Genomic DNA, 16,780 nt, shown 5'->3' with positions numbered 1-16,780 from the left:
CTCTCTCATACACAGGACACCCACACATGAGGACTTACTTTTTTCTTTTTCTCTGTTTCCTCCCAGTTGGGATCATTATCACTGTCATCGTTCACGTCAGCCATGTCTGACTCATTCTCCTCCTCAGCTAGTTTCTGTACAATCTTGTTGGCGGTCCTTTTACGTGTACTGTATCTTGGAGTCATTGGCTCTTCAGGCACATTGGATGAAGGTGTAGATTTTCCCTTCACTTTTGATTTGGACTTTGATGGGGTACTACAGCTTTTAGAGGCTGAGGTTTGTTTTTTGGGAGTCTTTGTCAACTTAGTAGATACAGTCCCTATTGTTTGATTCATACTAGAACGACATGTATTTGAAACATTGGTGGATGATGCTGCTACCTCAGGCACTTCTGAAGGCACAGAAGCTATCACAGAATTGTTTGCCTGTTCTTTAGATATAGTGCTGGAAACAGCTTTGGATGAGGATGATGATGAACTCTGTGCAATGGAAGACGTACCAGCATTCAAAAATGCCGAATCTGATATTTTAGTCTGTGAAAGCTTCCCAAGTTGACCAACAGCTATTTCACTTCCATGTGCATCACAGTTCTGATTACCTAATACAACTGTTGATGGTTTTGGAGTTGTCATACTGGTATTTACCCCTGAGGGAGACACCAAGCTTTCTCCAGACTTTGGTTCCTCTGCTTGGCTTTTGGTTGGAGTAGAAGGATTTTGTGTTGGAGTCTGACATAGCTCCAATATGTTCCTCATCATCTCCTGAGCTGATCCACTAAGCTGTGGAACAACTGAGCCACTGCCTTGAGCAGAAGTCTGTGGTCCAAGTATGTTGAGTGAATGCAAGAAAGCTGTGGCCAACAACTTCTGAGTCTCTAACTGTTTGTCCAGTGTAGTAGTCCCAGCATCACTCTCCTGTGACTTTGTCCCTGGAATATTGGATACAGACGATGTACTTGTATCTTTTTCTGATGTTCCTAAAAGATTATGAGTTTCAACCTGCTCAGTCATTTCAGAATCAGGAATATTTGTGGTAGATGATCCTGATGTATCTTTTTCAGGTTGGATAGCAGAAGCCTCAACACTGGGTTCCACATTCTGACACAGCTGTTGCTCTTGAATCACTGAGATATTGTTTTCACCACACAGTTCACTGGACACAATGCCCTCGCTTGTCACATCCTCCTGGTCTTCTTCTTCTTCTGAACGTTGATCTAGTGATCCAGATATAGAATTTTCCATCTCCACATTGACATTTTCTTGTGTTGGGTTATTTTTCTCAGGAGAATTTGTTTTTTTCTGGAAATGAAAGTGACTGTTTTATATATTAGATTCTATTTGTACGGTCATAGCATTTTACTCTGAAGGTATACTATTAGTGATTTGATAGAGTTGTCTCAATTGTAATAGAAGTGAAATTGGAACAATTAATTCAGGTCGGGTTTGGTTTTTATTTCCAAAATCTCATCTATTTTGCTGTGTATTATTTCTTTTACCATAAAAATAGCGTCTAAAACAGAAGGTTTATCAGTCTTAACTTATTTAAACCAGTCATTAATATGTTTCTGTTTTTTAGATTTTAAAAATTATATATAAAATTTGTGTTGAATATAATTCAAGTCATTAGCTTTTATTCTTTTATAGACCCAAACTGAAAAACCTGAACCTAAAACAATAAGAACCCACTTGACCCAAAAAATTTTGGAACCGTGACAGCCCTATACACATATTCTATTACAGTAATTTGATAGTTGTCTCAACTTTAATAGAAGTAACACTTGGAAATATATATTTGGCAAATTTTTTTATCGCCCTGAACCATCTATTTTGTTGTGGATTATTTCATGGCCATGAAAATTGTTGTGGATTGATTGCAAAATGATGAATTGAGAATGAAATATGAAAAAAATAATAGATTAGTTTACAGTAACTGACTTGCAAATTGTAAACATATTCCATGAACGTTACATGTATATCACATGTGCAAAAGTCAACAGGTAGAAAAGAAATGCTGCTGTTGTGATGTCAAATAATATGTAGCATTTATGAAGAGCAACATAGATCACTCCTTCAGGTTTGATCATTCCATATATTAAAAAGAAATAAAGCTTGTGAACTGTATCTTACCTTCTTGAGAGGTGGATCTTACCTTCTTGTGAGGGGTATCTTACCTTCTAGTGAGGTGGATCTTATCTTCCTGAAAGAGGGATCTTACCTTCTTGAGAGAGGGATCTTACCTTCTTGTGAGGTGGATCTTACCTTCTTGTGAGGTGGATCTTACCTTCTTGAGAGGGGGATCTTACCTTCTTGTGAGGTGGATCTTACCTTCTTGTGAGGCTGATCTTACCTTCTAAAGAGGCGAATCTTACCTTCTTGATATTGAGATCTAACTTTCTTCTGAGGCGGATCTTACCTTCTTGAGAGGTTGATCTTATCTTCTTGAGAGGGGGATCTTACCTTCTTGAGAGGTGAATCTTACCTGCAAGAAAGGCGGATCCACTAATTTATGCTTGCATTTCCACCTGTAAAGCCATGAATCGCTTGCAGGAAAATGTGGAATTCCAAACTCATCAGCCAGTTTTTTAGCTTGGTCCTTAAACATCTTCCTTGATATCTGTATGGAAACATAGTATCTATTAGATATACAGCGAGGATGACAAAGGATGTCAGCCCGTATTGATTGAAACAAGCTGTTAAAGCCAGGGCAAAAAAGCCCAAATTGTGACCCTGAGCTGAGATTTCGAGACACAAGATCAAAATTTTTACTCCATATGACATCTTGCTGAGATGAAGTACTGTATACAGGGAAATTTTTGCCCCCATTAAATTTTTTGCCCCTTTTGCCCTTCCCTCATTTGGGCAAATTTAAAACAACAATTTTATAAAAAGTGTGGTATAATTTCTGAAACAAAACTTTGTCAACTGGGCAAATTTAAAAAAGGATAAATTGTTTGCAAATGTTAAAGGGTGAAAATAATACAAGGCAAAATGAAGCCTGTATACAGTATACATATCTAATGTATTATCTAGTGTTTACAAAATCTGGATTGTCAAGATTTGAACCAGTCTGATTATGAGTCAGTGAATTATAATTCCATGATCAATGTTCATCAATTAAAAGGTAATACCTTTAACCTTTGACCTGTTTTGTTAGTTTCTGTTACAGTACGATTTGATATCAACATTTACAAAGGAAAAAACCTTTGACCTCTGACCTGTTTTTTTTCACTGGTTCCTACATGTAGTCCTGTACACTTTGACATTAACGATAACAAATGAATAACAACCTGACCTGTAGGAAAAGAAAATAAACCTTTAACCTTTGACCTCTGACCTGTTTTTCTGGTTCCTGATCCAGGAGACTTTGATACCAGGCCAACAGTGCAGACTCGACATCTGGGGCTTTTCCCTTCCTGTTCCTTCTCCGATTCAGATCCTCGGAAGTCAAAAACTGTGCACGGACTTCGTCCTTCCTGCTAGAGAGTTTGGATATAAAGGACTGCGAGCATCCTAGTTGTTTTGCAATTTTTGTCTGTGGGACTTTCTGATCTAGAAGTTCTACAACACGCATTTGGTCTTTTAGGCTTAGGTCATTACGCTTGTGCTGTAAAAGACAATATTATACAATTTAATTACACATTTGGTATGACCATCCCCCCCACCCCAAAATATAAAATAAATATTACTTAAAATTACTTAACAAGATAAATACAACAGACAAGGCTAGGCAAAAACTGTGGAATCATTTAACAAAGAACAATGTTCTTCTTGTGCAATCAAACGTATACTGATTCATAGAAACATAACTTCGTGAATACCTTGTACACACAAAAAGATGTGCTAGAGCCATGTGCTGACAGTGTAATGACTTATGAGGATGTAAACTTGTTGGTAAGAGTGGCCCTTGATATCCATGAAAACTGCATAGTGCCCAATTAACTAGATGATTCCACATTACAAGAAAATTTCAACAACATACTCCTACCTTGTCAACAACCTCCATTTTTTTTTCACACAGTCATATTATTGTTTAATAAGAAAATATACTGTATTCTTTGAATCTGCCCCATTTTAAATTTGCCCAGATGAGGTAAGGGTGAAGGGGCAAAAATAAAATGGGGGCAAAAATTTTCCATGTATACAATAGTATGTCATCTTACCCTTGGGTACTCGGGAGTTTCCACTGAATTTTTGGTTGTGGAGATCCCATCGCTTCTGCATTTCTCTTTTGTTTTCTCTGCAACCTAAAAGCATATAAAGGCCGGTATACATGATGAGATTTGTAGTATAATGCAAATATTATAATACTTTTGTATTATAATACTTTCCTGTACTCATGCTAAATAAATACATATCTTATAAGATTGTAAATAAACAACATATTCCAAGTGAACGTATTTTTCCTCGTCATATTTCTCTGTCTGTCAAAGTTATAAAAATGGAGGACGAGGCTCTGATAGCAGTGTCTATCATCGTACTATGCACTGCTTGATATATTCCACAAGTCCTTTTCCCCTTAAGGAATGAATTTAATAGCTATCCATTTTATACGGTGTAAACTGGGTTGGGGCAGTTTACGCTTTATAAACCGCAAAGCGGTTTATAAAAAAGCGTAAACTGTTCCAACCCAGTTTATACCTTATAAAATGGGTAGCTATTAAATTCATTGCTTATAATTTAATTTTCATTCTTTTGATGTAAGAAAAAAAGATTATTGTTCTAAAAAAATGACTTTAAATTGTACAAAATTTGAGCGTAACGTCAGGCGGATTGATACGTTTTTGACGAAAGTCATTGTGACGTAGGCAACCCATTTTATACAATATAAAATAATTTTTTATCCAATCAAATACAGCGTTACAACCAGAATTAAATTATTTCCCATTAAGCCACAAGTTTTTCGACGTCTTTACTTGAAAAGTTGTTATTTACCATGTGTTTTTTTAGTAATGATAAAATAGGATCACCCCTAGTGTCATTTCATTGGTTGAAAGTGATAGGTAAGTTAGGACTTGTATTAGGAAATAGAGCATTGCTCTATTCTCAATACAGTTTTATAAGATTTGAAAAATCTTATGATACACTGTATTAAGAGTGTATACGAGGGTTGTCCCGTTAAATCGTGGACAAGTTGTCTAGTGTAAAAAATAAACATCACTGCGTTCTGAAATTTTCACTATTATTTAGAGTACATATTTTAGTAATATACACAGCAAATTTCAGATAAAAATATGCATAAATAAACAAATTATGTGATTTTATGCCATGTATTGTATCACCTTACGGCGCATGGATTATAACGTCAAAGTATCTTAAACAGTGTCACGTTTTATCTTTGCTGAAAATGAAGTTGGATGAGTCCGACTTAAATTTAGGAATTTCATCGATACACATTCTTTAGTCTCCATAAACAGTCGAAGAACCAATTAGCACCCTCTTGCGATCTTCTGAAGATTTATCAGTAAGTTACGGACAATATTCTCACCATCAATAAACTAATAGAAAATCTCATATCGGCGGTCTACTGAGACAGCGTCTTTTGCTGTTACATTTATATTTAGGAGTTTGTCCGTGTTTTGTACTCCCCAGGGACTCGATCAAAAAAGACTTCGCTAAGAAAAACTCCTATTTCATTTTTTTTACTTAAGATATGGTGATATTTTTATAATCTTTTTTCTTCTATGGTCATTTCAAGTCTCTGAAGGTGTCATTACAACATCGAATTAAAACGGAACTGCTCTCCGGTGCGCCGTAACGTCATAAAACGTCACCATTTTTCGTGTGTTGTGTTTACCACTTTCCAATTTCAAATGCTCGAGAAACTGCCAAAAATTAATCAAATGCCTTAAAATTTTTACAAAGACTACTAAATTGATTGTGGAATTGAATGAGGATAATTTTAATCCAAATCTTATGTATTTAAAACTTTTATTTCGAATTCAAACTTGTGTATTCTTTGATAAAACCTTGTATTTTTCTCCGTGCGCCGTAGGACAATACCCCGTGCACATTCAAGCATAATAAAATCTTTATTTTTGCCTATATTTTATCAAAAAATTTATCATGCACTTAAATATGATAAATAAACATTTACTGAAATTTTCAGCTTAGTGCGCCCATTACTTTTCGAGAAAAATGCTTTGTCCACGATTTTACGGGACAACCCTCGTACACAGTAAGATTTTGTATTATAATACAAATCTTATAATACAAATCTTACCGTGTATACCGGCCTTAAGAAATACAAAATAAATGAAGAGAATATTTCCTGAACCAAACCATTTCAAAAGTTTATTTAAACAGTACTTTCAAAAACACTTTATTTGTGTCCCCTCCTCTTGCAAAAACATTATGAAATTTGGGTTGTATTCCAAAACAAGGTCAAGTCTAATTATTTCCGCCCTACGGATTTTGATATCTTTTCGTTAATTAATTTTTACTGTTATATGTACTTTTTTAAGATAAAAAAAATTGAATGTTTACCACCCTGATTTCTTAGGGGGCCATCTCAAATATTGTCAAATTTAACTATTTGACCCTATGGAAATTAGTTGGAATAGTGCCAAATAAACCTCCAAATTCTTCATTTGAGGTGAACTCACTCTGAGGTACATCTCAGGAAAGAGCGTCTAGACCAATCAGAAATCACCAAAATTCCTCATTATTTAATTTACAGTAATACCGTATAGCGGGTTATTTTAGCGGGGTGTTAATTTTGGCTTATTTTGGCGTTTTGATGGTAGCCCGCTAAAATTTCAATCGCTAAAATATTCAGTATTCTTTTTAGTGTTTATCTGCAATGGGCTAATAACCTTGTGTCCGCTAAAATAAATTACGCCAAACTTATTGGCATACTTTTGAGGAGGCAAAACGCCAAATTTTACACCCGCCAAGAAAACCCGCTATACGGTATAAGACGTAAGCCTTAATTACCTCACTCTGCTTGTCCCCTTTCTTTTCAGTGTACTGAGGGTTTGAGTCTTCACTGTGAGAAAAGGCCCCATCTCGCTGAGATATCGAGTCATCATTCTGACATCTCGAGTCCTCATCTTCAGATACAGCCTCACTTTCAGCATCCTCAGGAACTACTTCCTCTTCTTCAACTTCCTGTTGAGAAACTTCTTCCTCATTGGTCGCTTTGTTCCGAGTTTGATCGCGTTTTTTCTGGAAAAAAAAAATTCAAAAAATAGTTTATAATCAGCAGAGTTTTATGATCATACATTAATTCATACTTTTTTTTCTTCAATCTTCCTTCCCCGATATCTGATGACAGAAAATGAAGTCTAGTTCAGTAACGAAGCATCCTTTTTGAAGGGAGAGTAGCCAGATAATTTTTTATTTTACCTTTCCTGGAAAAGCTGGGGAAATTGCCCAAACTTGAATACCGTATAAGTAGAATTTTTTGTGTGGATTTAATTTTGGCATTATTAGCCAGGGTGCTGAAATTGCTGAAATTAAGTATCGCTAAAAAATGAATTGTGTTTTGTCATGGCCTCTTTAATGAGTTTTTTAATATCGCTAAAATTACTTCTCACTCAAACTAAAATTCCATTTTTAAAGACAAATTGCTAAATTTGTGTCTCGCTAAAATTTCCACTTACATGTATATGGGGGCCCCCTGTTGCTACGTGCCTGTAGTTCTAACTCACCTTGACCGATGCTGTTGAGGGTATATTGTGCCGCAGTTTCCACCTATTGAGCCAACCCGAGGAAGGAGTAAATGACATGTTCCCTAGCTTCCTAGCCTGTAGTTCTGCCTGTTCCATTATTATAGTATTGGGAATGTATTTACCAGGAACGTAAACATTTTTAAACCAGCACGTCAGGGCGACCTCCACGTCTGCAGCTTTTCCGGGTCGTATACGTTTCCTACTGGGATTTAAGTTATTCCCATGGGAGTAAATCTCCTTTTCTTTGGAAGCGATTAAGGAGATCACGGACTGGGAAGAACCAAGGCGCCTGGCCACTTCTGTCTGCTTCAGGCCTTGTTTTAGGAGCTTTAGGACCTCTATTTTTTGAGCAAAACTGAGGTCATTTCGTAGTCTCTGAAATTAGAAGAAAATTAAATAGTGAAGATGTTTTGAATAAAAAGCATTAACAGTATTTTTGGTGGATATTGTTTTTTTTTTACAAATAAATTGTAGGTCTGATTTATCATATTTCTAAATCTGGTTGAGATATAGATATATACTCACCGTCAATAGAAACGCAACACCTTAATTTTAGGGGTGAAAATTTTATACGGGATAATCCGGATATAACCATGTACGAAAAAATTTAGGACATCTTTTACTTTGCCAAATCAGTTATTTAACGGTTGAATGATTTTCATTCCATTACCGGAAGTTGATTTATAGCCCCCTGTAAAAAAATTAGCATTTTTAATAAAATTATTGTCAATATTTTGGGTTTTCAAGGTTTTTTTTAATCATAAGTCTTGTAAAAAGTCTCCTTCTTTCTCTTCCGGATGTGATGCCTGTATTTCTTCAAAGTAACTGAAAGCACGCATTTTCATTGCTTATGTTGGAGATTTTCAAAATAAAGAAATGGGAGAGCTAAAAATGAAGATACACACTACATAACGACTTTTCGGGCTCATGTGTTTCAAAAGCATGAATGACATATCCTTGACCAGAAGTCCAAAGGTTACTACACTACACCAAGTTAGAGAAAATTCGACCTTAATATCTTAAAAACAGGCATTTAAAAAAGGACAAGAATATTTATTTCGCTCAGATTAAGACATTGATAAACTTAATGCATGGTAGAAGGGCTGCTTATGTTGTACATGGCGGACCACGTTTTAATTGAATTCTGTTTTAGAGTCATGTGTTACTTTATAAGGTTTAAAGATAAGATTAAGAATGAATACATAAATGTAAAAGTAAATTTACAAAACAATGATACATCATTTAAACTTTAAATGTTATCTTTAGACCTTAGAAAGTAACACATAACTTTTAAAACATCCCCCCTTCCGACGATTCAATAAAAACGTGCTAGTCCGCCATGTACAACATAAGCAGATTTTATCAATGTCTTAATCTGAGCGAAATAAATATTCTTGTCATTTTTTAAATGAACTTTGGTGTAGTGTAGTAACCTTTGGACTTATATTGCTTTTGAAACACATAGATGTATTTTTTTCAAAATTTTGAAAATTTCCAACATAAGCAATGAAAATTCTCTGTGCTTTCAGTTACTTTGAAGAAATATAGGCATCACAAAATGTTTTTTTTCCGGATTTCAGTAGATGTTAACAGGTACAAAACCTTGAAAACCCAAAATATTGACAATAATTTTATTAAAAATGCTAATTTTTTATTTCTGCTGGGGGCTAAAAATCAATTGATTTTTAAATAACCGATTTGGCAAAGTAAAAGATGTCCTAACTTTTTTTGGTACATAGTTATGTCCCGTATATAATTTTCACCCCTAAAATTAGGGTGTTGCGTTTCTATTGACTGTGAGTATACATGTATATGGAAGACATTTAGAAATGCATTTGATTTACTGCAAGCTGGTTTCACAAAAGTTGGTAAATAGAATACAAAGCCAAATACAGTAGAGCCTCATTTATCCGGATGCTTTGGTCCTTGTAAATTTGTCCGCATATGTGAAGCATCCGGATATCTGAATTACCAGTTAAACAATAATGAATAACAAAAAAAAATTCTGTTCTGAGAAAAGTATATATGAAGTACCCGGATATCTGACATCCACTGTATATAAATATGAATACTATACTGCATCAGGAATTAAAAAGTTAACAGTATTTGCTCTTAAACTGTAAAATGATCCACCATTTTGAAATTAAAATTATTTTAAAGACAATTAACAAAAGCTTTTGACTGAAACACCTATTAAAGAGCAAGAGCCATCTTATGCATAAAATGGCCCTGTACTTATATCAATTAATTAAATATCACCTTCTTTCGCATTTAATATGTCAAAATAAAGTAGACACTTGGTGCTTTCATTTTCTAAAATAAAATTTCGTTTTGAGAATCCAGATATTGGAAAAAAGGTTTGAGAAATTGCAATGTTCTTGAAATTTGCAGAAAACACGCATATTTGACTACCTTCAGCAAATAATTAAAATATGAGCACAGCCCACGATCCAAAAAATAAAACGTTATTTAATCTTCAGAAACAGAGCTTTTATTATGCATTTGCATATTTTAGATCAGAGGTTGTGCTCTACATGAATTATTGAAAAAATGCTTCGACTTTAGGTCATTTTCAAAAGAATTCACAGGATATGAGGAAAATGACGCATTTCATGATGTCATAATGCATTGGCTAGATGGGAAATTACGTCAGGATTATTAGATACGTGGTCACCAAAACTCAAAGTAATAAATACTGCATTTGCAACCTAAACTGAGCAGTTTTGATTTTTCGGAAATTCTCAGGGCCAAATAAGGCCCAACGTGGCTCTTGCTCTTCATCCAGGCATTTTTCCGTAAGTGTACATGTATAGCTCACCCTTGGACCATCCTCGATGGCTTTCACTGAAATACTCTTTCGAGGCCTAACATAACAAATGATTCCGTTCAGCTCGTTTTCCTCCATCAAATACGAAGTGGTAAATCCACTACGGGGCTCGGAGATGCTCTCTAAACCAAACTTGCTTTTCCTTCTCAACAGTTCAAATCCCCCTGCCTTCCTCAATTGTGGGCATGCACTGAGGATGGATTCTCGGAATGTTGCCGGATTTTCGTCTATGGTAAAATTCACTACCTTGTTTCCAAGATCTGCTTCATTTAACCTCTTGACTTCATAATGCCTCGGTACAACACGCTGAAATGACAATGATGATAAACATTTGTACATATTTGAATGGAATGGACATTCACATATAAACATAGATTCCTTATTTTTGCAAATACTTATAATCCCGAAATGGCTTTTTAACATCAAATCGCAAAAATTATTATCTGCCTATGGACGGTTGATCAAGAGTATTCAGTAATACATGGATTTCAGCACCACCAAGACAAAAGCCGGTAATTTAATTTTGCGCATAAAGATTCTAGCAAAATTATGCGATAAGAAATTATTTGCATATAATTAAGAACTTACAGGTAAATATTATATTTTCCACCTTTCAAAATAAATATTCTCAAAGATACATACAATGAAGCACATTGAAGTGGTAAAATTTTCTGTTCGAATGGAACGTTTTTGGCTATCTTTAGAACGTTTATTGTCATCTGATGACACGCCCATTTCTTTAGAAATCGATAAAACGGTCAATTTGTTTATTTGAATACCTGTAGAACAGGTTTTCCATAAATATAATAGCCAATCAAATTGACGGTCTAAATAAAAACCGAGTAAACACATGTTTGACCAAAACATGTGTTGTGGTAACTTCAATAGACGTGATAAGTTCAAAAATATGTACATATTTGTTGCAATTTGTGTTTAACAGAAACAGGGAGTCTCTAACTCTCTTTTCTAATTTTTTAAAGCTCCATTTCAGTGTAGCTTATGTTTCTTGTCGCGAAGAGTGGGGTGTCCTAAAACATTATGACGAATATTTCTTTCTCGTTTCCAAAAATATAGGTGTGTCATTATGTTATAATTGACGTTCAAAACATGACTCAGAACATTTCATCAAAACGGAAAATTTTACCATTTCAATTCGCTTCATTGTATAACAATATATTGAATCCTATCTAGAGAGTTTGGGTTTTCAGATACATATATGTACTTTCTCTCCAGATTTTTAGAAAACTTTAATTATACATTCTTTGCAGATTACATATTCCAACATTTACCATTAATTCTTCCCTTACCTGATTGCAATTTGATAAAAAACAGAATTTCTGAGTCCACAATTCTTCACTTTTGATTTCTTTATTCTGAAAAAAAAGGAATCATAAATATACATGTATGTGTACACAATTAAAAAAATTTAAATTGTAATCTAAATTTGATTTCTCTATTTTAAGACAAGCAAAAGGAAAACCTCAGTAGCACTTCTTGCAAATCAAACAACAAAAAATTATCAAATTAAGATGACTCTACACATTTCTAATTAGCAAAACAAAGAAATGCTTCATTCATATTCTTCTGCTCCATGTCTAAACAAGAACACATGAAACGAGAAGTCTAGGTACCAGATTATCATCTGTGACCATCACACTCGGACTTAGTACTCGTTCAATCTCTGTGTTCTCTGGTTCCTCAGTTACAATATCATCATCCACTGTAAAAGATATCAAAGTCAAGGTATTAACATGCATTGGTCATGGAGAAATGTCTTGGGTAGATATCACAATTTATCAACCTCTCAGACATCCCCCCTGTTCACTGATAAAACTTTTCAATTTTAATGCAATGATTTTCCCAAAAGAAATGAAATTTATTCTAAAAATATTCCATTTATAATTTTAGCATTCCTTGCATTAGCAATATTTGACAAAAAAGGCCTTTTAACATGTTAATTTATAAAGAAATAGAAGACATTCAGCATAATGAAAATTATCTTACTTATCACAGCGCTCTAAGTTGCGACTAAAATGGTAGCATTTGTGAGCAAAGAATAAATTAAAAAAAAATGAAATGAAAACCAACTTGCATTTTTGTGACTGAGAAATTTTGGGCTGAGGATTGTCTATTTTTATAATCAGAATTGAGATTACTGTTTTCCCATGGTTTTCTATGAAGAAAATGTTTAAAGACATTACCCTCCATCTTTAATGGTATGGTTCAGTGAACCTTGAACCCTTACCCTCCATCTTTAATGGTATGGTTCAGACAACCTTAAATCCTTACCCTCCATCTTTAATGGTATGCTATCCATCTCTGTCTGTACTTGTTCTGTGGGTGATATACCTGAAGAAAACACTACTTACTTTAGAAAAGTTTCCAGTTCATAGTTAAATTTACAGGTAAACTACAAGCAGTAAGCCTGAAGCCATTAATTTTGTTAATTTAACCATCCCTGATGGTTGTGGTTTAAAACATACTGTATGACTGTGTACATAATTTAGCGTATTCAAAGTTTAGCTCAATCAATGGATTTGGAGTTGCTGGAGAAATCATGTTTGTGTCGTATATTCTACTTATAAAATTAATTATTTCTTAGCGGTACCAGTATTCATGAATTGGTGCATCATTGTCTGCACAAAAGTTTCTAAAATATGAAGCCTGCTATTTTAAGAACACATACAGTACATTTTAGTAAGTGTTCAAAACACTGAAAACGGCATGGATTTCCCTGGCAATTACCAGTAATTATTATTTTTCCTTATTTCAAAATATTAGACTCTGCTACTAAATTATTGGAATGGAATCACAAATTATCCCAAAACATTATTGCAACTCTAGATAAAAAAAATACTTAAGGAAACTGTGGCTAACTACTTGCTGTGGAATCATGGGCACAGGCACCTGGCGTCACATATTTTTCTTTTAATAAAAAAAATATATTACCAAACATAATAATAATGTTTATTATTAGATATGGGTATATTTTTATTTATTAAAAGAAAAATAAGTAACGTCAGGTGCCTATATTGTGGGGGTCAAAATTTCCTGGTTGGTGGGGACATTGTTTCGATGATAACAAGCTCTTTTTCATTTTCGCAACATATAAATACATATAATTGTAAAACAAATATTTGTATATACGCTCATGAGGGTGTAAATTTGTGGGTCAGGGTAGCCCACAAAAGCCACAAACATTCGTCCCCCATGAACAATTCCACAATATTGTAAATTGGGAATTCTTTCTTAATTGTTTAAATACTGTAGACATACTTTTTTCAACAGGGTCATAATTCTGCGGAATCTCAATTTCTGTTTTATCCGTGGGTAGAAAATTACACAGATTTCTTAAACTGTCACTATATGCCTTACATTCATATTACGTACACTGAGACAAATTTCAACGGAAAGTTTGTGACCCCGTACATAGAGTAAATTAATACCACAAGGAAAAGAAGTACTTCTACAGTAATAATAAATAGAGGTGCGTATACAGTGGACCTTCAGATATCCTGACGCCAGATATCCGGATGCTTCAGTATCCGGACGATTTTTCATCGGAACAGAATTTTTTAATGATATGTTGTCTTGTTTAACTGGTGATTCAGGTATCCGGATGCTTCACATATCCGGACAAATTGACTGGGAACCAAAGCGTCCGGATAAATGAGGCTCCACTGTACTTACTGGTACATGTTACGCAATCTTCATCTTCACTGTTCTGTGTTTCTGTGTCAGGCAAAGCCCTAATTAGAAGTAAATTTGTATTTGAGAATCTCTAAGCTCCTGCCCATTGTGAATTCCCAACTGACCCTCAGCCTATCTGAATTTAGCTAAGGCCATGCAAATTTAATTCTTTGGTTCTCAGGCCTTTTTTTTTCAAGAAATATGATGAGAGACGGATGGTTTTTGGTTTTTTTTTAAATACTTTTTATTGCCCCCAAAACATGATAAGGCAGCTTTTTACATTGTGCAAAACCTTAAAAAAAATGATGAGGGAGGTGATTTGTTGTATCTATTTTTTTTTATTTTGAATTAGCAATGACAGTGGTCAATGAGGCACCATTTGAACAAATGAGGAAGGGCCTGATAACCAAGAAATTAATTTTTTATGGCCTAATACATATTGTATGTATACATGGGTTTTTTAAACATACATTCTACTCAATTAAATATCTTTATAAATTTATTCTAATCAAAATTAAATCTTTTACCATGTTTAAAATCTTGTATTTTTTTATGTTTCTGTACATCTAAATAAAGGAGTGTTATGGATCTAATTTTAATTAGATTGATATATTTTTACCCATTTCCCACTGTAGATGCAGGCCTTCTCCCCCTCCCTTTCCTCTTGGTATCATGCTCTGGAAATGCCTTATACCTAAAAAAAAAAAAAATAATTATAAACCAACTTAATATTTCCTTAAAACAATGATAATCTAGACATTATCTTCCATAAAACTTTTAAAATACTGTGGTGTGGCTGCTGCATTTTACAAACCTACCCAGAGTGAAAAATATGACTTTGAGTACATCAAATGATTATGATATTTTTCATTTAATTATGGTGGCTCAATTTGAGCAAAATTGTGAATGTCAATCCAGGGACCTATAAACTCATTTCATTGTACATGTAAGTTCCTGGAATTTCTGATTTGCCAATTTAACAATAAATTTGCATACAGTGCAATATGTCATATTTATTGTCCCCCACTTTCATGTGTAACAGGAAAAGGAGAAAATGTATGGCTGGACCGGGAATCGAACCCGGTACCCCTGCATCTCTAGTCAGGTGCTCTACCAACAGAGCTATCCAGTCCAATATCCACTGCCCAAACCATTACATTCCTCCCTCCTTAATTGGTCTTCGCCCTCAAAGACACAACCCAAGTTCCTATTACCCCTGGCAGGACTTTCACCTGCAATTCCAGGGTTTGTCAATGGCACCAAATCAATAACAGGAAAGGAGAAAATATATGGCTGGACCAGGAATCGAACCCACGACCCCTGCGTCTAGTCATGTGCTCTACCAACTGATCTATCCAGGCCGATATCCAAGGCCCAAACCATACTCACATGAACAGACATTAAATCTCATTCCTCTGTCCGTCAGTCTGTCCGTCCCTTACAAAAACTTTAACCTTGCCCATAACTTTTGATTAAAGCCATATATGGCGTAACTGATCAAAAAAATATATTTTTGAAAAATACAAAATCAAGTAAAGAAATATAGTTGATACATTTAAATTAAAGATTTTCATACAATTCTGAACATGGAGAACACCTCGTTTCATCTAATATACGGTAATACGATTTTATCTTCTCTGTAATGTGTTATTTAAATCTTTTGTATTTTCTTCCGAGTCGGAGAAAATTCCGAGAATCCAAATTAAATTGTGATATCTTTATAACGCAATTGATTTAGATTTTGTAATTTACGGAAAAGTTCTATCTTTATAGAAAGTATAATGATACAAATAATAAGTCTTTTAATTTTAGTTCAATAATTTTCATTGTACTTACGCCATATATGGCTTTAAGTGGAGCTATGACTTTCATACTTCACCTGTGTATTCCATGTGACAAAACCTTTAGGTAACACCAAATTTGACCTTTTGACATTTACCTTAGAGTTTGACTCACTTTTACACAAAAATTCCAAACTTTGACCTTAACTTTTGAACAGTACATGTATTGTCAGTCCGAGTGGTAATTGTACCTACTTTATATACATGCATATTTACTTATCAATAAAGTGTGACAGTCAATATTCATTTGTAAACTTTGTAATAACAAAATTAACATGGCCAATTGGCCATGGTGGTATCTTTTGTCAAATATTTATACCAATGGTCTAGCAGGATTTGCATTGCTTCCGTGTCGCGAGTGCAATTGATTTTGATCTTAAAATTACACCATCTTTTAAACTGCCGTTTGCCTATTGATATTTTGGTAACTTCTTCATCTAAAGGGCGCCTCTTTCCTCCGAATGAGAGCCCCTCGGCTGGGTCCCGCTCACATGTCGCCATACTTGTTTACAATCATGCGGTGTCATGAGTATATTGCTCCTAAGTATTTGACACCGCATTCAAAATGACGACCTTTTGAATTTATTTATGGATAAGTCTTTTCAAAGGCATCACATTATTGATGTATCTGGTATTATAAATTAACATTGCCATGGTTAAAAACAGGTATCCCAAAGGAGCTTATTGCGCTTATTTCAACTGATGCGGTATCAAATAGTTTTTCAACTGATGCGGTATCAAATAGTTAGGAAT

General features: G+C 34.5%; 1 protein-coding gene across 4 annotated transcripts in view; it reads right to left on the bottom strand.

The window, feature by feature from the left end:
* The window catches only part of LOC134266779 (serine-rich adhesin for platelets-like), a 29,078-nt gene extending 12,540 nt beyond the window's left edge, over positions 1-16,538 (bottom strand). For all 4 annotated transcript variants that reach the window (XM_062749007.1, XM_062749010.1, XM_062749009.1 and 1 more), the window contains exons 1-13: positions 16,347-16,538; positions 14,806-14,880; positions 14,187-14,245; positions 12,786-12,845; positions 12,128-12,216; positions 11,804-11,869; positions 10,488-10,802; positions 7,649-8,044; positions 6,933-7,163; positions 4,160-4,243; positions 3,334-3,603; positions 2,479-2,613; positions 39-1,298 (exon numbers count right to left, since the gene is read on the bottom strand). In XM_062749007.1, the coding sequence (XP_062604991.1) occupies positions 39-1,298; positions 2,479-2,613; positions 3,334-3,603; positions 4,160-4,243; positions 6,933-7,163; positions 7,649-8,044; positions 10,488-10,802; positions 11,804-11,869; positions 12,128-12,216; positions 12,786-12,845; positions 14,187-14,245; positions 14,806-14,880; positions 16,347-16,528 (3,222 nt within the window). In that variant the 5' untranslated portion in view covers positions 16,529-16,538. The remainder of the gene's footprint in view (positions 1-38; positions 1,299-2,478; positions 2,614-3,333; positions 3,604-4,159; positions 4,244-6,932; positions 7,164-7,648; positions 8,045-10,487; positions 10,803-11,803; positions 11,870-12,127; positions 12,217-12,785; positions 12,846-14,186; positions 14,246-14,805; positions 14,881-16,346) is intronic.
* Positions 16,539-16,780: the final 242 nt, after the last annotated feature.

The sequence above is a fragment of the Saccostrea cucullata genome, unplaced genomic scaffold, assembly GCF_032062105.1.
Source record: "Saccostrea cucullata isolate Sc308-1 unplaced genomic scaffold, CSIRO_AGI_Scuc_v1 ctg2892, whole genome shotgun sequence".
NCBI classification, from domain to species: domain Eukaryota; kingdom Metazoa; phylum Mollusca; class Bivalvia; order Ostreida; family Ostreidae; genus Saccostrea; species Saccostrea cuccullata.
The sequence above is the reverse complement of the archived record's forward strand: the minus strand, read 5'-3'. Positions and strand labels throughout refer to the sequence as shown.